Here is a 26123-nt window from a genome sequence, read left to right as displayed (position 1 = left end):
TTATCTATATTCTGAAGGTTTTTATGCAGGGATTTCTTCATATCATATATTATTAACTTGATTTTTTACCCTCTATTCCTAAAAACATGGTGAAAATGTATAAATAGAGATATCTAAAATCCTCATACATCCAAAATGAGACCAGAATTTTGAACCAATGTTCGGATTTCAGTTTTGGAAATGTATGCAAATTAGTACATATTTAAATAGATAAATCATTTGCATTTTTAAACATAATATTTAAATATGCAAACTTGCAATGTGCAAAAAAATCTTAATGAAATCGATTTCACCTGCGGTGTCTTTCCTTTATCCCAACTGTTCATATATTAACCATTACAAATCTGTTTACAAAGAAACCTCTTGTTTATACATTAATATCTATCAATGACAGAATGATTGTAATATTACCTTACTCTGCCTCTAATAATTTCCATTTAGCTTCTATTCCTTTTTCTTTCTTTCTTTCCCCAGTCTTTACAGTGATTTCCACTACAGTGTTTAGGAAATGTTTCACATTATTGAAGTAAAATGGGTTTCAAAAGCCATTCTGTATTCACTTTAATCAGATCTTGAAGAGTTTAGTGTCCTTAAAGACTAGAAAGTCTTATAGGAAGTATGTTTTAGTGTATCAAATGTGTGTTTAGATGTTGTTGTGGTGTTGGTGGCAGAGCCTTTGCCTGCAGGTGTCATTGTTATGGCACTCCCACACACTGTGCTCTTTCATGCATGCTAAGCGCAGCAGATGGATTGTGTGTGTGTGTGTGTGTGTGCTATGACTACTTGCTCTTATTGACGCTGCTTTTTGCCTCGGACAGGTGGCACCCGACAGTTTTGCTTACATATAAAATCCAGTCACAGCTGTGTGATTAGAAAGTGCTCCTTCAACCTTCAGAGTTCCCGTTGCAGCCTTTTTTTTCACCCATTGTGTTCACATTTGCTTCACTACTGCTGTTTACGTTCTGTTTTATTGATGTACGCGATGTGTCGTCTGCTTTTTGTTTGTTTTTGGTAGTTCTGTTTATTGATCTGTTAGGTGTAGGCCAATGTGTTTAGTCTATCAGAAAAGAGCCGTTACTCAAATGCTCTTTTAGGTAACTTTTTGATGTTGATTTAAATGGGTTAGCCCCTCTTTCTCCGTAACTAACACATTCTCTTTTTTCTAAATATACAGTGTGCTCAGAGTCGGCGTCAGAGCAGATCTACTGGAGGGGCATTGGATCATCGGCGGGGGGGCACTGTCGTTTGATAAATATTTTTTTACGCATTGGCAACATCAAAGTAGCATGGAAATCCAGACCTAAATCTGAAAGATCAATATAGAATGACAATGAAAGATTTAGACTTGGGTTTTTTATCTAAAAGAGAAACAGAAGACAGCGCTGAAATTTGCTGTTTTGCCGACCGGATACGGCTCCAATGATCTATATAGAATGACATTCTACCCTAGAATGTTAGCTCCAATGATCTATCTATATAGAATGTCATTATATAATTGTTTTTTTTACCTAAAAAAATCCTAATACACAACAGATGACAATTGTTAGGTTAAACGTTCAGAATACGATTCAATATAAGGTTAGTATAGCCTAGTTCAGCACGTCAGCGAATGGACAGCGACTCAAGTAGCACGTAGTAACCTAATTCTTTCTCGCGTTTCTAATGCGTTCAGTAGCCTACATTTTTGGGAAAATGTGCATTTTTGGGAAACGCGCGAGGAATTGCGGCTAACGTTCATAACCTTGCACGTAGAGAGCGCTTTTTAAGAGCTAAGATAGGCTAGGCTACATCGTTATCGGGAAACCCGGCCCAGAACAGATAGCCTTAACAACAGAACAGGACAGAAAATAATAATATAAATATAATATAGGCTAAATAAAAAACATAAAATAGGCCTACAATGAATAGCTATATATTTTTTATACTTAAATAATTAACAAATTACGACGACAAAAATAAAACACTGAATAAGTTTTTGAAGCTTTGAAAAACCGGTCAAAAAATGTCCCCATCAGACAAAGTTATTTTCGTATAGATGTTTTCTGAAAACTTAGGCGCTTTTTTCTTCATAAAACGAGTTGGACATCATCATACAAATGTCTGCGTATGGACCATGTTAAATCAGAAGACTAAAATTCGCCTGCAGAGAATAAGGATGTCACAACAATAATGAGCCACTCACACAAGGTATAAGGTTTAACTGATTTTTTAGTTTTTGATTTGCGTAGAATGCAAATTTTGTAGAACTTGAGAAATAGATAGAAGATAAAAAAAATACAGGAAATGGGAAAAAATAAAATACAGAAAATACAAAGTGTGCTTCCAACAATAAAATAATTTCTTTAAACACCGTTTTTTCTTAGGGTTTCAAGGACTTGACTCTAAAGGACTCATTTTCTAAACAAAATAAATAAAAGACAAAAATAAATGTATATTCTGCTATTACTTTATGCTAATACTTGTTTTTAACCTGGATTACACACCTCCCAGCAGTTTATGCACGCACCAGGCAGAAATGACATAAGCCCATATATCTTTACAGACAGCCAAGTATAAAACACAAATGCAGTTAGAACCCACAAACATTCATCAACAATTCACCTGCTTTTTTAAAAATTAGCTGCTAACAACTGTCTATAATATAGACGGACAAACTGTTCTTCAACTTGAAATGGATTTTGCACGTGCGCTGCAAATCAAATGTAACAAGTTTACTCGGCGACCAATAACCATGATGAAGCCTAGTAACGTGCCATGAACAACCAAAATTATGCATTTTCCCCATTCTTTTTATTTTATTTAATTTAAGTTACAGTTTGAACATTTAATATTAAAATAATAACTAAAAGGGATTTTTTTGGGGGGGCCACGCCATGGCCTGTAGGAGGGGCATCAATGACCGCTAGGGGGGGCACGGCCCTCGAATGCCCCACCACAGCGCCGGCACTGAGTGTGCTCACAAAGTATTTAAACAATTAAAGGTCATATGTTTAATTGACAGGAGGGTGAGCAAATGATCACATAATTCAAGATCCCCTCTGTGCTTATTTTAACATCCCAACGAGCATGACGCAGCAACAGTTATTTATAGTTTTTATTATAATATTTTATTTTTGCTGCGGATATAGCAGTTTTATGCTGATATGGCATTTAAAAATAAAATATTTATTTTTATTTATATTTATACAAATAATAATAATAAGATTATTTTTTAATTATTTTTTGAATTCTGTTAAATACTTAACTGAAAGATTTTACATAGTTTTGTAATGTACAAAGTTAATTTTATTTATTTATAATAATATATTGTATTATTTTTATTCTAATATATTTTATTATAATATGTTTGATATAGCAGTTGTGCTGATTATGGCATTAAAAATATATTTTTTTATTTTTATTTATAAAAAATAATAATAAAATATTTTTGTTAATTATATAGCTATTGTTTTACTATGCCAGTGCCACAGAAATGATACACTTCACCTTTGCATTAGATGTCACTGAATTAGATAAAAAAATGTCAAGCAAAACAAAAAGTCAGCACAAACACACTTTTTCAAGCAGACCATTGAATTAAAAGAAGTCTGTCTGGTTTTGAATTCTAAAAAAAAAATTTAAAATTAAAAATATTCCTCCTGCAGCATTTATTTTCAGATGCCACTAGCTTTGATGTTTTGTTATTTAATGCAATGATGTTCATATGTTCATTTTTTTTTAGTTCTGTCAAAGATACTTTTTGGCACCATTGTATGTGATTGCCTTTTGCATTTGTTAAAAAAGGAAATATGTATTGAAATAATGGACATAAGTATTGCTTTTGTTGTGGAGGGTTTTTAATCTTGACAGAGCATTCTGAATCATTATAACTGTGAAATCCCTTCGAAATGGGAGACAGCTGCCTTTGGCTGGAGTTTTGCTGGCTCTTGCTGATTTCACTCCATATGCCGAGCTGGGCTTCCACTCACAAAGCTTCTATGGCTACTTATAAGAAAAAGTAAAAAACAAACCCATGGGATCCTGAACAAGGAGCTTTGGAACAAACTGCAAACAAACAGAATGGCCAAGGAAGAAGCACTCATCACCTGTTGCGGGTGAAAAGGAGCAGTTTGATCATAAAGCAGTTTTAAGACGTTGTCCTGGCACTGCAAGTGGAATCCCCCTCGCTAGTGCTGACTCATTTGAGCCACATGTCTCTCATTTGCAGCCCAATGAGGGGTTTCCCACATGCTGCTGTGATACGGAGCAAAAGCGCTCCCGGTTTAGTGACTAATTTGGTAGGAATGCTATTTTCTGTTCTGGTTTAAAGATATTTTTTTGATAAATGTTGTTTACTTTCTATTACTATGGTTTTTGGATTTGTGGATAAATTCAAAAATGGAAGACAGAATACAGCGTGCACTGTTATGTAATTCCTATTTGAAAAAGATCCTTGGGATTAGGGATGCACAATTCACATTGTTCATACTGAGATCTCAGAAATTTATGTCTCAGGAAGTGGGTGTGGGGTAAAACCGTGGTTACTGACTTGTGCCACATGCAATCTCTATGGTACGGGAACCAGTCTGTAGGCGAGGAATTATGTAAGAACCCTATGATCTATGGATATGACAGATGATCCCACAACTCATCACCCACTTTACGTGTCAAAACAGAGTTGAGTCATTAAGAACAAGGAGAAGAAGCAATGTGTGTCAATGAGAAAGGTCGAAATATTGCAATCATAAAGCTGGTTGGCCAAGCCTGTATTTCCCCAAACAATTGAGGGAAGAACTTTGACACCAAACACGTGTGATGCGAGATGTTTTGTCTCACAAATGATAGATAGATGGATGGATGGATGGATGGATACTGTTAAACCTAACTAATCTCAATTTAACTTAAGTAACCCAATTTTAACTAATTTAATCAACAAACTTTTTTTTGTCTTTCTGTTTCCAGATGGACAGCAAATTTGGGAATTGGAAGCCACAGTTGACAAAGACAAAAGCCAGGCAGTAAGTCCATCACCTACATTACATGAATAACTGTTACTCAAGGTCTATATTTTATGCTCCTCTTGTACACTGTGTATAGATGCAGCAAATAAAACAATTCTCTCATTCACAGAGCATGCTGTTCATTGAAGTGCCTCCGTATAGAGACCCATCCATTTGCCATCCTGCCAAAGTCAACTTCTACGTAATAAATGGGAAACGGAAGCGCAGTCAACCTCAGCATTTCACCTACATGCCACTACCAGGTGTGCAGATTATTTCTGCTTCAGTACTTTTAAGGTGGTTGGGGGAATTATTTACTGTACTTGTAAGATTTTTATATGTGCATGACCTCAGTTTGCATTTAGTATATTGAATATTATTTACCTTTTCCGTGATATTAATGTTAAGTCCAGGTTCAGAATTGATAAGTGCACTTTGAATATTAACGGTTATTCTCACAATTATTTTACTTCCCTAGTTCCCTCTATTAAGAAAGAGCCAGTGGATGAATATGAATCTGGTCGGATGGGTTATTCCATGTCACAAATGCTGGGGGTGTCTCCACAGCCATACTATAACCCTCGCGGGGTCATCCCCCCAGAGAGTGGCCTGGTGCCTGGGCTCGTCCCCTGTCAGCAGACCCGCCTGGGTGTCTCCCCTCCAGACCACCGATTTCAGCAGCAGAGCCCAGCCATAATGTACTCCCGTCCTGGAAAGAGCTTGTCAAGCAGTCCTATTTACTCTCAGACGGGAGCCACTATGATTCCAGACTCCCATCGATCAGTTCTGGTCCACACGGGTTCCCCAGCCCAGTCCTCTCATCTGGCTGGCCAGCATCCTTCCAATCAGCATCCCTCAATCATCCAGTTCTCTCCCACCAACCACCACTTGCTCAGAGGTGGAGATCCTCCTGCGCCACCACCTCCAGAACATCAACACATCATTTATTGTGAGGGCTACAATCAGCATGGTCCTCAAGCCACAGGGGCAAATCGTTCCCCAGCACCAGCCCAGGCACCTCAGCACCCTCAGAATTACCCAACAGTCATCCAACAACAGCCCTTCCTCCAGAGAGTGGCCAAAGACAGGTCACCACCTGTCCAAGTAGAGCCCCAGAGATGTTCCTCAACAGAAGAACAGAGAACCAGCGTTCCTGGACGAGTCACTGTCAAGCAGGAGAACTTGGACCAGGCCTACCTTGATGATGGTGAGTAGCTAAAGGATGACCAGTAGCTGTTCTGATGGTTGATTGTAGACGTTCGTAATTATGTAAAAATAAGCATACTGGTTGGGAAGTTTTAGAAACTGCTTCTTAAATAGTGTGCCAATCTATACTGTGGCTCAAAAGCGTCTGTCAGTGCAAATGCATGTAGTGACACATGCTTTCAAATTGTCTTTAAAAATATGTGGTCGTAGGAATGCATTGTCAAGAGCCATTCTGGCACGTTCTTTGACTGATTGATATGTTGTTGTTGTATTATTAGTGCATGTGAGTGAGTTTATTTTGTCTGCTTTGAGACAATAGCAGGAAGAGTGCTTGTCAAGTCCATCTCTTCTTGTCTTAACATTTAGTTTTTCTTTCTTTCTCACACATATGACCCAAGGACAGTGAGACCCTAGCAATAATGTGTATTATATGAAGTGGAATGAATGAAAGATCTATTTTGTACCCTTGGCTTTAGAATATATACTTTACATTACTCAGGAAGAGTAAAATAGGAATGAATTATCTTGAATGAATTTCGTTTTCTCACACACACACACACTCTGTTTCGTTTTTCAGTTGTGTCAAATAAAACATAGGCGTGTTATAATGACTTTGAAAATGGCCAAAGCACTATGTTGCAGAAAACTGGCAAGGGAACGCATAAGATTCTAGTGTCACTTCTGTAAGGCAATTTGGGAGTTTAGGGGGTCTGAGTTTCTCTTGTGGCTCATTACGTCTCATGCAGGGGGTTCCTTACACGCTGTATCTGATAAGGAAATGGGTGCTCTTTTGACTTCTCAAATAAAAAAAGGAATATAAAACTGAGTAGCTCCAAAACTTCTTGGACATGTTGACAGTGTTATGATTCGAAAAAAAAGTGCCATGGCAACCCATTGTCAAACAGTGTAATGGGCTGCCTGGGAGAGCTGGGGAAAGCCTTTTTGTTTGTTATACTTGGCCAGGGCTTCCCCTTGGCCCTGCACCCCCCAATACTGTGGGGGGAACCCACAAGAGGATTTGCTTTTTTTCCACAGGTCGCACGCTTGCCAATCTGGAGGATAGAACTCCTATTTGCAGCTGCTGTACTTATCCAGAAAGACAGCTTGATCTGAACAAGATAGTAATGGGTGGAAGTCCGCAGGAAAGGAAAAGGGCCATGTTGGGTGGAAAAACTGAAGAGGATGAGACCGGGAGCAAAAGATGGAATTTCTTCTGCATACTCTAATAGGGTTTCCCTGAGTAAACAGCAACGATGCAACTGTAGACATGTCAATAGAAAGTTTCTATGAGATTCCCGTGACCTTAAACCATTAAACAAGTTTGCTGGTTTAGAACCTTTCTAATGAATCCATTTAGACCCCCCTTTTTATGTACAAGAATTTCTGGTAGCCCCATTAGAGTTTAATACCACTCTGGTAAACCCATCAAGGTGCCAGTGAATTCCCTCATTAAGGCCCTTTAAAGCAAGACAGAAACTGCTGAGATTTGTAAAAATTTCAGGGAATAACAGTGGCCACACAGAATACACTGCTCTTGCAACAATTTTGGAGACTAGGAAGTTACCACTTTACCATTCCAACCCAAAATAGTTTGAAATGAAGTATGTTCTGTTGGGTCACAGTAATTTGTTGAAGTTGCTGAATCTCTAAAGGTGCGAGGCAGCTGTTTTTGTCATTCTACTCATGAGCAAGTTGACCCTGCAACTTTAGCTTTCACTTTAGCTTAGTGGATTCAGCATGGTCTTTAGAATGAGGCTGGTTTGCCTAATTATAAACCAGCCTAAACTAGTTGACTAAGCTAGTTAAGAAGCCTGGTGGCTCCAGTTTCACTTTGAAGAAGTGACGCCTGTAGTACAGGCAAAGTCCAGGACACTGAGATCAGGAACAATGACGACCACAAAAAGTCCCATTTGTTTCTGCTTGCAGAGGTGTCAAGGTGTACCGATCCACCCACTAACATCTCACCATTTGATGTCTGCCAAGACCTTCACACACAACGGTTTGTAATATGACTCATGCAGATTCATCCATCTCACTTAGAATTTTCGATAGTGGCTTTTGAATCAGGGTTTCAGGGTTTCTGTGGTCGGCTTTCTGTAAAGAAACTGTACCTTCATCTATTTCATTATGAACATGCATGTTTTGCATTTCTCAATAGCAAGAAAAGGAAACACATCTTTTCTGTTAATTCTAGACTTTTAATAACCAACGACTTCTTTACATGATTAACCAGCAAGACTAGTTTGACCAGCTTTGCCAGCAAAGTTTTAGCGATGGTGGTCCATCAGCTTGACCAACTAGGCTGGTACAAGCCTAAGCTAGTACCAACCTAGAAATGCACACTAGTCCAAACTGGTCTTTTTTTTTTTGGCAAGATAGTTATGTTCTTTTTCTAGTTTTCCTTGACTGTACGCCTTTGATTGTAGCTCATCTCCACATTGGCCCTTAACAAGTGTTATAAACAGCCAGTTTTCAGGCTACAATGTTGGCCAATCTTCCAGTGCTCAACTTGCTCAACTTAGGCTTCCCAGGCTGGAACCAAAGCCTGAGGCAACAGAGTTGAAGTTCTTCCAGCTGGAGAGAGTAGCAGGAATAATTTAGATAGAGCACGTAAGCCATGCACATTAGTTTCAGATCACTTGCATCCAGTTTTGGACCATGTGTACGCCAAGCCATTGGATTTTTGGCTGTAAAAATGGTGTCCTGATAAGAAGTAGCTTTGTTCTTTGAAAGTGGTTTTCGAATTAAGCAGCATCTGTAGTTTACAGAGTGTAACGTGGTACAGAAAGCAGAGTTGAAAGGGAAGGAGATCTCGATAGTTTGACTTTGGTTTTGCTCTTTCTAAACTGGTCTGTTTTGGAGGGCAAACAGTCAGGCCTGCGGTGTAGACTCTTCCTATCCATTACGCTTACACTGTGGCTTTATTATTCGCTTAGTGCTAGCCGATACCCACCACACACACACACACTAACTTGTAGATCATGTGCTGTATGTCTGTTCACTGTCTTTACACTCTTTACAACATACTTGATCATTTCTTGCTCTGCTGTATAGACCTTAGTTAGGGATGGTGCCATTTTTTGTCCCCAGAAAGACAAATTTTTAGTGTTGCATTATATAAACAAATGACACTTACGTACGTCTACAAATGGTGTCTACTTAGTCTAAGGTCCATACACATATATATACCTAAAGTCAATATAGGATGTCTTGTCATTCCATGTTGTCATGTGTTTTTCTATCATGGTGGGGATTTTCCATTGCTTTAATACTGAGCAAATAATTTTGATCCCCTAAATCTAACTCTTACACAGACGTGTGCATTTCTATTTTTTTGTTAATATGCTTTTTCCATTTTCCCCATAGAGCCTTTTGACTGGTCCCCACAATATAGTGGATTACAGGTTTTACTATACTTTTTAAGATGTTTGCAAAACCTGATCCACATACACACGCAGTTCTGGTCCACATGAAGATCTACCTTAGACTACAATTGTTTTATATAAAGCTTATAATAATGACTACAGCCTAACCCTACACCTAAAAGAAAACTTTTCACGTTTTTGTCCCCATGTATAGCTAAGTATATGCGGGCACACACACATAGTGAAGACTGAGTCATCTACTATGCTCTGTCTTACTCTCCACCATTGGTTTGTAAACAAGCTTCCTGATTGGCCAAGATCTCTCCAGCCAGACACTCACCTATTATACCGCCCAGTCTGTACACTTCCTTTACAGCTCTAAAACCATCAGTGTGTGCCAACCCTTCATTACTTTCCCTATAAGCCCCCTTTCCTGTACAATGCATGGTTGTTTATTTATGGACAGGAAGAATACTTCATCATGGGGCTTATTTCGAAGATATGTGTTATTATGCTTCTAAGTGATCTGATTTTAGATTGTTTTGGGGATTTTTCTTTGGGTCATTACGAAACCACCTAGCAACTTGCTAGGTGCTAAAAGCCACATCAGCAAGTTTTGCTCAGGGAAGCACCACATGTGTTTTATTCAGACGAAAATCTAGTTTCTTACTGCCGTTACATGTCAAAAACTCCAGTTTTCTTGTAGTTGAGAGTTTCTTTTAAGCTGTTATATGGTAGGATCTGCAGTCTGCGATGGCTGCAGGGCCATGTATTAGTTTTTTTTTATTATTCGCTGATAAAGCACCTCAGCATCCCGCTGCTACCGGTTTATTCCTCTCTCATCTGTTCTTCATTAGTCTCTGAGGGAAAAACAGATGTCATCCACGTAGATCTTCCATACTTTGGGTTGTATGACTAAAACCGCAAGGCTTTCTTGATTGGGCTGTTGTAGATTCTACTGAAAAGAAAAACGGTTTTATTGGAGTCTGATCACAGTAATCACAAATTTCCTGAATAATACATCTTAGTATTATGTATTCCAATATTTATTTATTTATTTTAAGATTTTTTTAAATGGCTATTTAATGAATCAATGAAGCATTTACTATTTAGTCATTTATCATATCTGAGCTGGTCTAAACATTTCGTGCTATTTTTAATCTGTTTATTTTCAGTTTAGACTTTTATATCTGTGGCATTTTGCGTCTTACACAATCAAAGCTTCAAATAGGGAACATCAAGTTCCTTCTCTAACACAAGCTTTTACCACAACATACGCTGTTTGTCAAAATCTTTCAGTATGGTTTATTTAATTCTTGGTTGGCCAATTAGTGATGTTTTTCTTATGCATGCAGTTGTGCATTTTTACTGTTTGACATTGCTATGGTGTTGCACATCAAATACAGAGCACTATAACTTGTTTGGTTGCATGTTTTTTACTATGTAATATTGCATTATTCATTGCTAATAATAGAGTGCAGCTTGGTTTAGTGGGTTTCATTAATTGTATGCTAAATATTCAGAATGGCCATCAATAACTTAGTCAGAAACATATGGCTCAATAGAATCTATATGCTACACCTGTTATTCCAGCACATCCATTATAACAAGCAGCATGGCATTGTGTAGGCTATTGTGGTAGTGATGCCCTGGCTGTGCTCTGGGTTTCCAGGCCGAAGTGTCTCGTCCTGATAGTATACAGCACCGAGGATGTGGCCAATCAGGTTAAACCACATTCTCTTCATGCAGTAAAAGTTTGTAAAGCAAAGTCTACATGATGCTGCAGTTCAGCAGCTGAATAAGTGAATGGTGGATATATATAACAAATGGAATCTTTTGTCCTAAACCAACATATTTTATTTATACCATTACTTACCTAGTAAATATTTTTTGGACATGGTACCAGGGTAATACTTTTGGACAGTACCATGCATTTATTACAGCAACTTGTTCTTGGTCTACCACGTAATCGTACCATGAATCTGTCATCATTTTGCTCCATGCTTAACCTTGTTAGAGGTGTATTCCCACATTCGTGTGATTTGATCTTACCGGTGACCTTTGTTCATGTCTGAGTTGTGGCTAGACTGGAGTTGGTGTGTGGTGCTATTGTGATTGTGTTAACAACCCCACGCGCCCTGCTGCTATTCTCAGAATGAAGAGGCAGAAAAAGTTTCCATTTATGCCCCCCTGTAAAAAGAGTAACAACAGGAAGTAATGGCCAATACAAGGGCTTCAATGAGCCTGTTCTGTCAGATGATTCCCTTCCACCTAGTGCCCATTCAGTGTCACTGCAGTTTAACATGTGAAAGTGATATTTGTATGTATATATAGTGTGTGTGTGTTTGTGTGCGTATGCTAGTTAAATCTTAATATAATTAAAAGTACTGCTACATCAGTATCTGCTGTTTTAACATTGGCTGAATTCAAGTAAATTAGGACACTTTTCCATTTCATTTCAATGTCAATTATTTGTCCAGTTCATCTATATTCTATATACATGCATGAATGTAAATCATTCATGCATGTATACATATTATCACTTATGCTATTTTAAATATACATATTAAATCTGGAAATAATGTACTTAAATTACCAAACACACACATACACATATGTATGGAAATAACTCCTTTAGATTTTTTTTTACAGTAAAGTTATAATGTAAAATGAAGAAATATTTGAAATTACACAGTATAACAATATAATTTAATATATATATATATATATATATATATATATAGATATATATATATATATATATATAATTCTATATATATATAAACATATAACTTCTAAAGTATGTAATTAAATCTGGAAATATATATGTAATATACTTAAATGAACATACAGGTTTAAAATATATATATATATATATATATATATATATATATATATATGTAAATAGAATTAAGGGTGTAAATAATGCAAAAAATCTTAATAGTTTTAAATATATTTTTTTTTTTTTTTTTATATATTAAATACACCTATAATATCTATATTATTATATATCATAAATATGTTATTAAATATTTAATTGTAGATAAAAAATATACTAATTTCATTATATTAAATATAATTTTAATTTTTTACATTTTTAGAATTAAATTTTTTAAATATTTATTTATATGTTTGTTTGTTTATTAGTAACATTATGATGTTAAATATAAGCATATTTTTAACTAGTGGTCTGAGACTTTTGAACCAAACTGTGCAGTTGCACATTATGCAGTTCACTTGCGCAAATGTTCTGTCCTTTCATTTTGAAACATGTTCTTGTTTTCTGTCATTTCTGTAGTGAATGAGATCATAAGGAAGGATCTGACAGGAGTGCCTGGCAGGGGTCAGACATAGAGGAAACCCCTGATCGGGAAGCACGCAGGACCCCTGGAGTGTTCGCTATGCCCCTGTGTATCACCGTTCCCCTGCCTTCAGCGCCACACGTGAGAGCAGCAGCAGTGAAGCCTTGGCCCGGTCAAGTGTCACCCCTGACAAAAACTGGATCATGGACCACGTTTAACCAAACATCCATCTCAGTTAACTCCAGGAACAGCAGCGTCTTGATGTGCAAATGGTATTGAATTCCCCTGCTATTATTTGATTTTTGAAAACTCGTCCAATGTTGATCTCATATGTCAACGTTGTCAGAGACTCAAGCCTTCATAAACAGTTTGGATTGGACAGTTGGAGTCAAGTCAATTTTTTTCCTTTTTGTGGGACTTTTATTCCATAGCCTTTTGACTCACATAAATGAACTCACTCAGATTAGTGTATTTCAAGCAATAACCTCATCATCTGTGAGAGTAAACCATTACTGTCTAAAATATTCCCCAAAACAAGAGGTTTGCACATACTTCTGAATGCAAAGTGGATAAATATATCACACCACTGCTAATGTTTGATATATGTGACCCTGGAGCACAAAACCAGTCTATATAATTCCATATATATAATATATATATATATATATATATATATATATATATATATATATATAGATATATATATATATATTGTTAAGAATTCATTTGGACAACTTTAAAGGTGATTTTCTCAGTATTTTGATTTTTTTTATTTATTTTTTTTGCACCCTCAGATTCCAGATATTCAAATAGTTGTATCTTATCCTAACAATCCATACATCAATGGAAAGATTATTTATTCAGCTTTCAGATGATGTATAAATCTCAATTTCAAAAAATTGACACTTAAGACTGGTTTTGTGGTCCAGGGTCACATATGTGTCTAAGAATAGCTTGTTTGTGTATTAGGTGAACCCACGTGTACATCAGTCCAAATTTATGGGGGGGAAAAGCCTTAATATTTTAAATTACTAAAAGCAAATGCACTGTTCATGAAGGGAATTCTTCAAAACAGCATATGCACTTCTTGTCAGCGAATTATATTTTATTTAAGTTTTCTCAGCTAAATGAGATTTGTTTAGAATCATGTAGATGCTAAGCTAATATAGAAAAAAACAAAAAAACAAACAAAAAAAAAAACCCAATGAAGTGATATTTTTTCTTTGTGATGTAAATAGAAACTGTTTTAACATCTGTGCCTTTTCCTAAAGTGCTGTCATTCTACCAAAATGTAGACCAAGCGAACCAAAAATGAATGGAAATACATGTACCTTGTGTCAAGTCAGAGCCCATAATGCCCTGCATTTAGGTTCTAAAAACATCTTTGTGCCATACTAAAACTGTGTGGTTATCATATTTTATTATTGTTTATTTGTGTACTCATGACCTTACCAGTTCCATCTGTTCTACTTATGAATATACAACACTTGAAATATTCAAGTTTAGTGTCCCATGTTAAAATTTAGGTTAGATGTATTACAGATCTGTCTCATGGAGAATCTTTTTTTTTTTTTTTAACCATAACTGCTTTGCTTTTATGATATGCACATACATATATATGTATATGTATGTTTGTGTAAATGTAGCACATTCATGGGAATCACTTTCTGTATACAGTAGATACGGTCTGCATGTCTCTAAGACAATCACATTCGTTTTCTCATCTGAATGCAAACTGACAAAAAGAGAATTTATTGAAGTAACAAACTAATTCATTAAGAAGCATCAGCTTGTGTTCAAAGGCTTCTTTCTGAAAATATTTTTGAAAGCAATCCTGCCCACTTTAAAAAAAAAAAAATGCAGTTATGCAGTATATTTTTATATGTCTTTACAATTTTGGCTGAATAATTAAGGGAGTTATAAATGAATAATTCATTTGTATTATCTCAACTTTATTTTGGAATACATTGTAAAAAGAGTGATGCTAATGTTTCCGTGGAGCCAATGTACAGTACAGTGGGCATAACAACACAACTATATTCAGAATGTAAACCTTTTCTTTTTATTGTGAATAGATTGCCTCAAAAGTGTAAAGACTGTTTCAATAATTTTAATTTTTTAGAATCAGATAGGAAGATAGTCAAAATAGGAAGAGAGTATTTATATGAACTGAATCAGTTGTTCTCTTTCCATTTAATATATCTTATAACCAAGGCTATGAACTGCCAAAGCTTTTTCTGCATAAAGACAAATTGCATTTAATTTTTTTATATATTAACGTAAAACTGTCAATGCCAAAAGAGAGACCAATTCTATTTTTTATTTCATTAACTTGTCATGATTATATTCATGTTTTGGCTTAAGCATGTCTAACCTAATATGTTTAGACGTTTTTAAATAAAGCTAGCTGAGAACATGAGCAATAAAACTGAAAGCTTTAACGAGATTCTCTGAGTCTTCATTATTAGACATGACATATTCACTCACTGTGGGATACTTCTTTCTTCTTCAAGACTCTTCTTTCCCCAGATGTCTTTGTATATTAAAATTAAGTCTATCTAAAATACATACAATCAAATAATCAAGAATTTCTTTATATCTAAAGTCTCAGAAGATTGCGAAGAATGGGGCTGGGGCACTACCTCAAAACAGGGTGAAAATGATCATGATGAGGAGAAAAAAAAAACATTGTAGAATCTATTAATACACTATAAAGAAGTGCTAACCTGCAAATATTATCTTGGGGAGCTATTTCTACCTCATCTAACCCTTACATTTCATTTTATCACTGTTACTTAATGTCTAGGTTAATATTTTGGGGTTGAATAAAATCAAATAAATTAGACGTTGCCACATGAGAAACTGTATATTCAATAGAGCTGTAGTCAAGTCCAGCTTTGTCGAGTCCAAGACCAGGACTAGTCGAGACCGAGTCCAAAGAGGTTCGAGTCCAAGTCAAGACCAAGTCTTGAGAGAGAAAAAAAGGATCCTCTTCAAGACCACATACTTAACTAATGAATGTGATGCGAGAGACAGCATATCTCCTATTCTAAGAAAATAATTTTACATTATTATTTGCAATGATCAAAAAGCATGTGCAAAGTAACAACTCTTTAGGACATGGTCTCCAAACTAGATCCTGGAGGGCCAATGCCCTGCAGAGTTTAGCTCCAACTGGCCTTAACACTATGGAAGTTTCTAGTGAGCTTGATTAGCTGGTTCAAGTGTGTATAATTAGGGTTGTAGCTAAACTGTAAAGGACACTGGCCCTCTAGGACCGAGTTTGGAGCTGTAGGGTCAAATTATTTTTATGTACTTTATTTACATTTTATTTGCTTTATAATGCTGCTGTTGCTGACATTATGTTTGTGGTTAAAAATTAAAATGACTGATGCCTTGGTGCAGCGCACACACATGCAAAGCTCAGGATATGACAAATGCGCGCAGTTTAGTCTAGAAGGGATACGTTTGGCTCTACTTTTCATGCGCACATAAATACAGCGAATTTTTTTGTACTAGGGCTTGCATAGACTAGTCAAGCGCTGTCGGAAACAATCGACTACTCGAGCATGTACTAACCATAATGCATACAAAGAGTTTGCAAGTACGTGATGATCGTGATGTGACGTGATGTTTGCAAGTACGAATTTTAGGATTACAATATTGTGTGGAGCTGTTACTTTCTATGACCTTATCTATGTTGCATGTCCGAGACCGGATTCGAGTACTACAGCCCTAATATTCAATGAAGCAAAAAACTTAAAGGGACTTATGCGGAATTGACTCTCAAAATAGCAGTGATTGACATAGTGATAACTAATGGATGAGGTATTAAACCGGGCCTGGTTGATATGCTTTTATTGTAGAACTGTATACAAAAACAACTAAATACAAACGCACTACATAAAATAAAATAATTTAATAAATGCATATTTGCAACAGGCACCTAACTTAAAAAAGTAATAAATTAAAGAACTAGAGAAGGCTGACTATAATCTGCTTGCTTCCATTTAGCTGGATAAGACTACTCGTCACCTGAATAAAAAAAAAAGCTCCTCTTGTCTTCAGTGATGCAAGGACAAAGTTTGAGCATGCACATGCAATGTCTAAGCGAGAGCAGAGCCAGTTCAACACTGTATATTTTAAAAAGCATGTACAGTTTTGTGTGAGAGCGAATGAAATCACACCAGATTTCAGTGGGGGCCGGTGCCACGCCCCTGTTCCCCTCAAAGAATCGGTCAAACGGGAGAACGGTCTGAATCGGATCACGATTCAATAATAAACATGACGCTCTGACTGAATCGCTGTGACAGTTCACTCGCGCACTGAATCGTTTGGCGTGGTTTTTGTTAACTAGTTAATGCACGTTGTAAAACAGTTACAAGAAGCTTTAGAACGCTGAGAACAAAATAAGCAATGAACGAAGTGGATATTATTCACCCTATCCACTGAAACTGAACCTGGAAATGTGTCGAAGAACTGAGGCTTATTTCAACACCTGCACTTGCAAGATAACGATTTGTAGGATGCTGCAGGTAAAGACAATTTCAAAGCATTAACCGCATAAAAAATAGCAGGCCTACCAAAGTGTACGATCCGGTACTTGCTTTTGTAAGTTTTTTTTTTTTTTTTTTTGGTTAGTGAAGGTTAATTTAGCGCATAGCAACGCGCTATACCCAGCTTACAACACCTTAGCAACACGGCAGCAATAACTGAACTTAATAGTCTTTAAATATATAGTTTAATTTTACTTTGTCATTCATTATAAGCATTTAAAAAATATGTCATTGTTACCCATATTCTAGGTGTCTTTCAAAATACACCTGTGCAAGATATAAAAAAATTGTAAAACGTGCACACACACACACACACACACACACACACACACATATATATATATATATATATATATACACACACACACACACAATATATATATACTGCCGCATGCCAGTGTTTTGAGTCTTATCTCTCAGATAGGTCCTTCAAGATATCTTGGAAATATGAGGTGTCCAAGTCGCAACATGTAGCTACTGTGGTGCCTCAGGGCTCAGTTCTTGGACCACTTCTCTTCTCTGTCTACGTGGCATCACTAGGTTCTGTCATTCAGAAACATGGCTTTTCCTATCACTGCTATGCTGATGACACTCAAATCTACCTCTCATTCCATCCTGATGATTCGACAATAGCTGCTCGAATCTCAGCATGTCTGGATGATGGACCATCACCTTCAACTCAACCTGGCTAAGACAGAACTGCTTGTGGTTTCAACAAACCCATCACTTCATCACAATTTTACCATCCAGTTAGGCTCATCAACCATAGTTCCTTCAAAAACAGCCAGAAACCTTAGAGTTGTGATTGATGATATGCTGAATTTCTCAGACCACATTGCTAAAACTGCCTGGTCTGCTGGTCTGGTTTGCTTTATACAACTTTATACAGGCCCTTTCTTTCAGAAAATGCAACACAACTCCTTGTTCAAGCTATTGCAATGCTCCCTTGGCAGGTCTTCCAGCCAGTTCTATCAAACCTTTACAATTAATCCAAAATGCCGCTGCAATATTAATTTTTTAATGAGCCAAAAAGAACACACATCACACCTCTGTTCATCAATTTGCACTGGCTACCAATAACTGCTCGCATAAAATTAAAGGCATTAATGTTTGCCTACAAAAACACCACTGGCTCTGCACCCCTTTACCTAAATTCATTACTAGACGAGGGTTATGTGCCCTCTAGAAGCTTGCATACTGCAAGTGAACGACGCATTATTGTGCCATCTCAAAGTATAAAAATAGTCATATATATATATATATATATATATATATATATATATATATATATATATATATATATATACCGTATATATATATATATACGCCCACATAAAATATTCATTAATATTTATATATCATATAAATATATAAACGCACACGAACTATACATACATAAATATACATATATAAATATATTTTTTAATGTACAGTACATATGATACATTCCTGGTACTCAACTGTTAACGATTTCAGAATGTAATTATTCTAGCACATTTTAAATGGTTTCTTCTAAATCGAGTTTTGATCTCTAGTAGTCTAATCCATCAGCATTTTAGCCTAAATGTAGGCTACTGGAAAATTGGGAATGTAGGCCTATTTTCTTGCCCCATTTTAAAATATATTTTGGCATATGGAGGTTGAAAGTAAATATGTTTACAGTTCAAAAATACATTTAATTGAGCTTCACATATTAGCTTATATTTCAATGTATATTTTGGCCAGAGAAATAGGCAGTGTGATTCAGAGACTTGCAGATGTTTAAATATCAGTTAACAAGTTTTGTGTACTGTGTTTATGGTGCTATTGACTGTCATTGTACATGTTCCTCTATAAAACACCTGTTCACTTTATGTCTCCCAATTGCTCTGAATCAATTCAGTTAATCATTGATATTCTCAGTTAGCTCTAAACGCCGTTGCTTTGATACAGCAGATGCTTGCTTGACATGAAGATCATTAAATCTGAGCAGAAATGCACAGAACTTTGTGCCTTTGATGACATCGGCCCATGTGGCCCTTTGCGACTTCCCAGCTCTACGCCTCTCAGACAAATAAGCATCTTGTAGCATTTGCCTGGTCGCTAGGCGACAGCTTGTTTGGGCCATAACTGAGGCGAATGGCGTGAATGAACCCAGTGTTCAGGAAGTGGCTCGGTATGACATCACTACCTTTGAGCAAAATAAATAAATAAAGCAGCACGTGGGGCGCGACACAACGCAGACACATTTCCCCCCATTAATGTTCATTATTGCAGATATGCAGTGAGTCATATGCCCTTTATCTCGGATTAGATAATCAAATCAGATCTCATGCACAAGGGCCAGAGAACAAATAACGTGCATGTTTTCACTGGATGGGAATTTCATTCAACATTGTGCCACTGAAGAGTCTTTTCAGACCAGTTTTCCTTGAGTAAGATTGTGTAAAACTGGAAAAGAGCCCAGCGAATGACTTAACCGGAGTGTTTGATCTACAGAACAGCATGCATTTTGGTAGTAGTGACATCATAGCGAAATAATAGCCGATGAAGGTCGATTTTAATAAGTTCCTTGCATAATGAAACATTGATGGACATTAACAGCTAATTACTATGACCTCAGACTCAGAAACGTGACACGGACATTGTGCATGATTGATCCGGGTGCATATTTCACAGTAATCTTGCTTTCAGGCGGGTTTGGGTTCGAGGAAAAGGCCACCCGTTGTATTGCAGGCTGCCTGCGTGGCAGTAATCGCTGCAGACCTCGTGTAAAGAAGGCCCTGTTCAAACAGAAATAACATGTCACACCCCTGACGAACAGTAAATACTTGTTTTGATTGAATAATGCTGCGTTTGTACGGTAGCTGGGACGACTGCATCATAGAGCGGGAGACGTTAGTCACCTTCCCGAGGTTCAAATGTACCACTTATTACCTCATCAAACAGCTAAAACGTTTAATAACTCAATCAAACTGAGCAGCACTCATTAATGGCGTTTTACTGATGCCAAGAGCAAGTAAACAACATGCTTCTCAAATCTGTCTTCCAGTGGGTTTGTCCAGGTAAAAGTTCACTTTTAATCCTAAACTCAGTTTGCTCTGAGAGAAATTGTGATTAAGGCCTAGAAAATTAATGTATGCTTTATATAAACAGTACCATTCAAAAGTTTGGGGTCTGTAAGGTTTTCTTTTGAAGAAATTTAGTAAGGATGCATAAACTTGATTACATCTTTTTTTGCATCGCTAAAAAAGATTTCTATATTAAATAAATGCTCTTTTGAACTTTGTATTCATCAAAGAATCCTGAAAAGTCCATCATACAGTATATACGAAATATGAAGCAGCAAAACTGTTTGCAGCATTGATATTAAGAAGAAATGTTTCTTGAGCAGCAAATCAGAATGACTTCTAAGGGTCATGTGACACTGAAGACTGCAGTAATGATGATAAAAATTCAGCTTTGATTACAGGAATAATTTACATTTTTCACATATTTCACTGTTTTTACAGCATTTTTGATCAAATAAATGCAGCCTTGGTGAACAGAAAAGAGTTATTTCAAAACCATGAAAAATTGTTAACATAATATCAAGCAAAAAGCTGTCTTTTAAATTTGGAAAGCTGGCTAAATATAACATGGACATGAACAATTTAAAATAACAGTTTTCTCTTTTAAAATGTTTTAAAATATATTAAAATACATTCAAATAGAAAACATTTTTTTTTTAATTGTAATATTTCACACTATTATGGTTTTATTGTATTTTTGATAAAATAATTGGAGCCTTGGGGAGTTTAAAAGACAAAAATAAATAAATGTGTATGTATGTATTGTGGGTGTGTGAACATATTACATATATTAAATTAAACAACTGAAGTGTAAAGTAAAAAAGTAGCCCAAGATTTGAATCAAATAATCTCTGTAGGTAATAGTCAATAATGATGAATTGTTTTGCGCTTTCGCCCCCTGGTGGCAAAAAAAAAATGCTGTGTTCATATGCTTGATTGAATCTTCTGATGCTGTCGCTGATATTAGCTGATAGAAGCCTGCGGCTGTCTCCTTCAGTACAGTCTATCACCTCTCCATGTGGTAAATGAACATCAAATTACTGCTTATTACTGCTTACTACTGAGATCTACCTGTTGCTGTCATTAACACAAAAGTTCAGCCAAAAATTAAAACTGTAATTTCCTCACTCTCATGTCATTCTAAACCTGTATGCTGTTGCTATTTGAACACAAAAGGAAATACTTGAAGACTAAAAAAAAAAAAAAAAATGATTACATGAACAAATTCTTTGTTTTGTCATGATTGTCTGGTTGTGTTTTTATAGGATTCATTCTGTTTTTCTTGCCAACTGTGAATATGTCTAATGGTATTTTATTAGTTTATTATTAGTGAAGCAACAAGTGGTAGATGTTGATCTAAAGTGTGCATGTTCCTCTCACAGCCTGCAGAGCTATGTCCAGTCATAGACAATGAGACAATATGACATAAGAATCTATGAAAGAATCTATAGAATCTCTGGGGGGATTGTTAATGCATAAAAATTTAATTTATTTGACATAACATGTAAATGTGTGTTTCATCAAAAATTCAAATTTGAAGCAGGCCATCAAAAAGCTCCTCAAATCAGGCTGATTGTACCAAAGGAGAGTGCAACTTAAGTGGAAGATGTGCATTTCATTCAGAGATGTCTCTCTGTCCTCTTTTTGCCCTCTGCAGGTCATTATTATCCATGGCCTGTGATGCTGCGGTTTTCATCAGCTTTGATGTAATTCTATAGCCGCACTCATTATTGACATGCCGAACTCCCACCGCACATGCACCCTCCACCCACCCGCATGCAGGCTGCACTTCTCTCCTGCCTGTTTACTTTACATAATGTTTATCTCTACAAGCGTCAATATGAGTATCATATAAATGACAGCGTGTTGTGCAGTGGGACTGTTAGATTATCTTTTTTACAAACAGCAGTTTAGCAAGTCACCTAGTTTAAATTTCTTGTGTCAGTTTTTCATAATAAAGTAGAAAATGATATATAAATATTTATTTTTGAATATTGAAACATTTTCTATGCAGATGGAGACTATATTATTTACATGAATTATTTTTGCAGAGTTTATATTTCCACCGTTTTTGCTGTGAATATATGAATTATTGTTACTTATGCATGTGATATTTTTATAGAAATGTTCTGGTAATATCTTGCTGTTATATATGTAGGGAAGATTGAAATCTTGACTACAGAAAAGCTATTGAACATTCAAATCATTGTCCAGGAAACTTTAGGAAAGTTGCACAAATGTCTATGGGGTAGGTTGTCACATCCTGTTAGTTAATTAAACAAATTTGAGGAGTGTGAATTTTTTGACAAGATTGACAAAAAAAAGTAATTCACAAAGTTTTTGTATTCATAATGTAATAATTTATTTTAACAAAAATGTAAACAGAAACACAATTTTGAAACAAACTAGTAATTTAACAGCAAAACTCCAATAATTCAATCTTTAGGTTTAAATTACCTTTATTATATAGTTTATTATTGTCCAAATATATGTTTGTGTGGTTTGTTTTGTGGTGTTCACCCAACAGATATAGCAAAAATGTGATTATATTGATAATAATACTGGAAGAATTAATAAAAGAACTAATTTAAGGCCTCATGATAGTAAAAACAATATTTTTTATGTAATATAATAAATTATATCAAATATAAATCTATGTTGTATAATATAGATATATTACTCTACATAGTTAAGTTATTTGAAATTAAAATATATGTATTCAGGAAGAAAAATGAAAAATTCATGCAATTTCCCTAGTGCTCTTTGACTTTGGATCCCATTGTGTGTGACATATATACTCTTTACACTATAAGGAGTATTGAGATGTAATACTAATCCAGTTCACTGTCTGCTAGTTAGATTTCCCCCTCGCTGTCAGTATATGGACAGAGATGTCCAATTAGACCCTGTGTGAGAGAAAGCAGACAAAGGCATGTAACCACTGCCTTCAGTGCAGAACGTGAGATCTGTAAAGTCTCCAGCAGAGAGATTCATGTTATGCTATTTTCATTGCCTCTGCTGCTGGTGGAGCGGGTTTGTAATAGTGTGCTGTGAATTGATCTGTACATTTCCTGTCATTTGTCCTCTCTATGTGACTTAAACCGGATTTGTATGCAGACCACCTGCTTTGTGTTTCTGAAATATATTGATTTGTTTAGTACAGCAATTGGAAGGGACGTCCTAATATCCTTTCCAACAAGACCAGCTTAACTAGCACAAATTTCCATGCTGGTTTGGTGGTCACAAGCATCAGTGCTGTTTTCCTGAATATTAGCGTGTGAGCGCAATTGCAAATGTGATATTAATTTTAAACATTTCAACAAACAAGGAATTAATATTAAGTGTGTTATGTTTTAGACACAATGTTGTCTGTTTTTTAACGATAATGTTTCCAGACAAATCTAGAGGAGAACATTTGTGTGTCTCAGAGCAACACTGCAGTGTTTCATTGCTGAATGAATCTGTTTTTGAACGAATCTTTTGAGTTTGTGTTTGTGTTTTTATTTTTTATAGAGAGTGTTTTGATGAGTAGTGGGTTGTTTAAAGGGTTATTTCTAGATTGTGTTTTACTCACCCCAGAGGCATCCTAGGTGTATATGACTTTCTTCTTTCAAAAGAATCCAATTGGAGTTATATTAAAAATTGTCTTTGATCTTTCAAGCTCTATCATTGCAGTCAGCTGGTGTTGCATTCCTTCAGTCCAAAAGAAGTGAAATAAAAAGCATCCTTCCATAAAAGTCTCACACGGCTCTGGGGGGGAAACAAAGGCCTCCTGTAGTGACTCGATGCATTTTTGTAAGAAAAATATCCATATTAAAAACGTAATAATCACTTATTACATCTTATTACGTTATGAATCACTCATTAAAGGGATAGTTCACCCAAAAATGAAAATTTGATGTTTATCTGCTTACCCCCAGGGCATCCAAGATGTAGGTGACTTTGTTTCTTCAGTAGAAGACAAATAATGATTTTTTAACTCAAACCATTGCAGTCTGTTAGTCATATAATGCATGGCAATGGTAACAATCTATGAGAAAAAAAAAACATGCACAGACAAATCCAAATTAAACCCTGTGGCTCTTGACGATTGACACATTGACACTCCTAATTGAGATTGTAGATAGAGTGTCAATGGTCCTTTTGAGAGATAGGTGGCGGTAATGCACTTATAAGTCTGCGATTCACCATAAATCAAGAAGAAGTTGCCTCAGGCGCCTGCTGTTGTGAGTGTGTGGTCACAAGAGTTCTAACAGTTCGGACATTGCGTAAATCAAGAGGTAAAAAACTATATAAATACTGTTCAGTTTCTTGCACAGACTGATCGTTTTGTGTCTTTACACATCAATGTATCGTCACAAGCACAGGGTTTAATTTGGATTTGTCTGTGCATGTTTTGTTTTACTCTCATAGATTTTGTTACCATTGTCAAGCATTGTACGACTGAGAGACTGCAACGGCTGAAGTTAAAAATCATAATTTGTGTTCTACTGAAGAAACAAAGTCACCTACATCTTGGATGCCCTGGGGGTAAGCAGATAAACATCAAATTTTCATTTTTGGGTGAACTATCCCTTTAAGACAGGGACTTGCTGCCACCTACTGGTGGGTTTAGTGTCATTTATTTATCCATGACAGGTCTAAACCAGCCAAGTTACCAGCACAAAAACATATGGAGCAAAATATTAATTATCATTATTGAAAAAATCCTAATAAATACTCAGATGTATATTTTTTTGTCAATATCGCACACCCCTAATTTGGAAATTAAACAACAGTTTTTCTCTCTTAGATGATTCAATCTGAGCATTTAAGAGACTCACTAGCAAAGCAATGTCTTTAAAAGTCTCTCTGCTCAATAAACTACTGTGCAAACATTTCCGACATTTGGAGGGAAAGTCCGGATGATCTCTACACACTTATATATGTTGTGCAGTGCCAGAGCCATCTGTGCTGCCATCATGAGCGCTGCCATCCACCCTCAGAGTCATACACACCTAACACAGACGAGCTCCAGGGTCTAACATACAAATGAATATGGCATTAAAAATGCTTTAAATGTGCCATCTGCTACATTTAGCAGTAATTTGTAAGTATATTTGAATAGATTCATATTCAATAGTTTGAGGTGTTTGGAGTATAACCGCTGATAAAAACATCACAATAATCCACAAGTAATCCACTCCAGTCCATCAGTTAACTTCTTGTGAAGTGAAAAGCTGTGTGTTTGTAAGAAGCGAATCCAACCTTAAGGTGTTTTTAGAATTAAAACATATAAGAACTGTATAAACATTAAAAAACTAACAAAATTACTAAAACTTTTACTAATATTAAAGTGAAAATGGAAAATGAAACCTAAATCAAAATAATAATAATAATAATAATAAAATAGTATGTCAGTGGTACTAGAATAACATTGATTCACGGTGTCAGATTTTTAAAATATTTTTTACCTGCATCAAAAAATAAAATAAAATAACCTATCACTTCCTGTCCAAGTCCTTTATGACAAAATCCAACGACAGTCTGAAATCTGGTTTAAGATATTTAAGTCGTGCATTGTTTGACGTTATGAAAATTAAGTTTTAATTTGTATTTCTATTTAATTTCATTCACATTTCTGTGCACATTATAGTCGTATATTCATTTTCATTCATTTGTAAAT

General features: G+C 35.9%; 2 protein-coding genes across 4 annotated transcripts in view; both read left to right on the top strand.

Annotated features, from left to right (window-relative positions):
- LOC109055644 (nuclear factor of activated T-cells, cytoplasmic 2-like) overlaps positions 1-13500 on the top strand; it is a 34243-nt gene extending 20743 nt beyond the window's left edge. For both annotated transcript variants that reach the window (XM_042713715.1, XM_042713714.1), the window contains exons 7-10: positions 4942-4997; positions 5110-5242; positions 5458-6186; positions 12849-13500. In XM_042713715.1, the coding sequence (XP_042569649.1) occupies positions 4942-4997; positions 5110-5242; positions 5458-6186; positions 12849-12904 (974 nt within the window). In that variant the 3' untranslated portion in view covers positions 12905-13500. The remainder of the gene's footprint in view (positions 1-4941; positions 4998-5109; positions 5243-5457; positions 6187-12848) is intronic.
- A 3497-nt stretch (positions 13501-16997) lies between these two features.
- LOC122135135 (potassium voltage-gated channel subfamily G member 1-like) overlaps positions 16998-26123 on the top strand; it is a 60325-nt gene continuing 51199 nt past the window's right edge. The window contains exon 1 of one of the 2 annotated variants that reach the window (XR_006153367.1): positions 16998-17387. The gene's annotated coding sequence lies outside the window, so the exon portion shown is untranslated. The remainder of the gene's footprint in view (positions 17388-26123) is intronic. The other variant, XM_042713711.1, reaches the window with a different exon arrangement.

This window comes from Cyprinus carpio, chromosome A23 (assembly GCF_018340385.1).
Source record: "Cyprinus carpio isolate SPL01 chromosome A23, ASM1834038v1, whole genome shotgun sequence".
Taxonomy (NCBI): domain Eukaryota; kingdom Metazoa; phylum Chordata; class Actinopteri; order Cypriniformes; family Cyprinidae; genus Cyprinus; species Cyprinus carpio.
The sequence above is the reverse complement of the archived record's forward strand: the minus strand, read 5'-3'. Positions and strand labels throughout refer to the sequence as shown.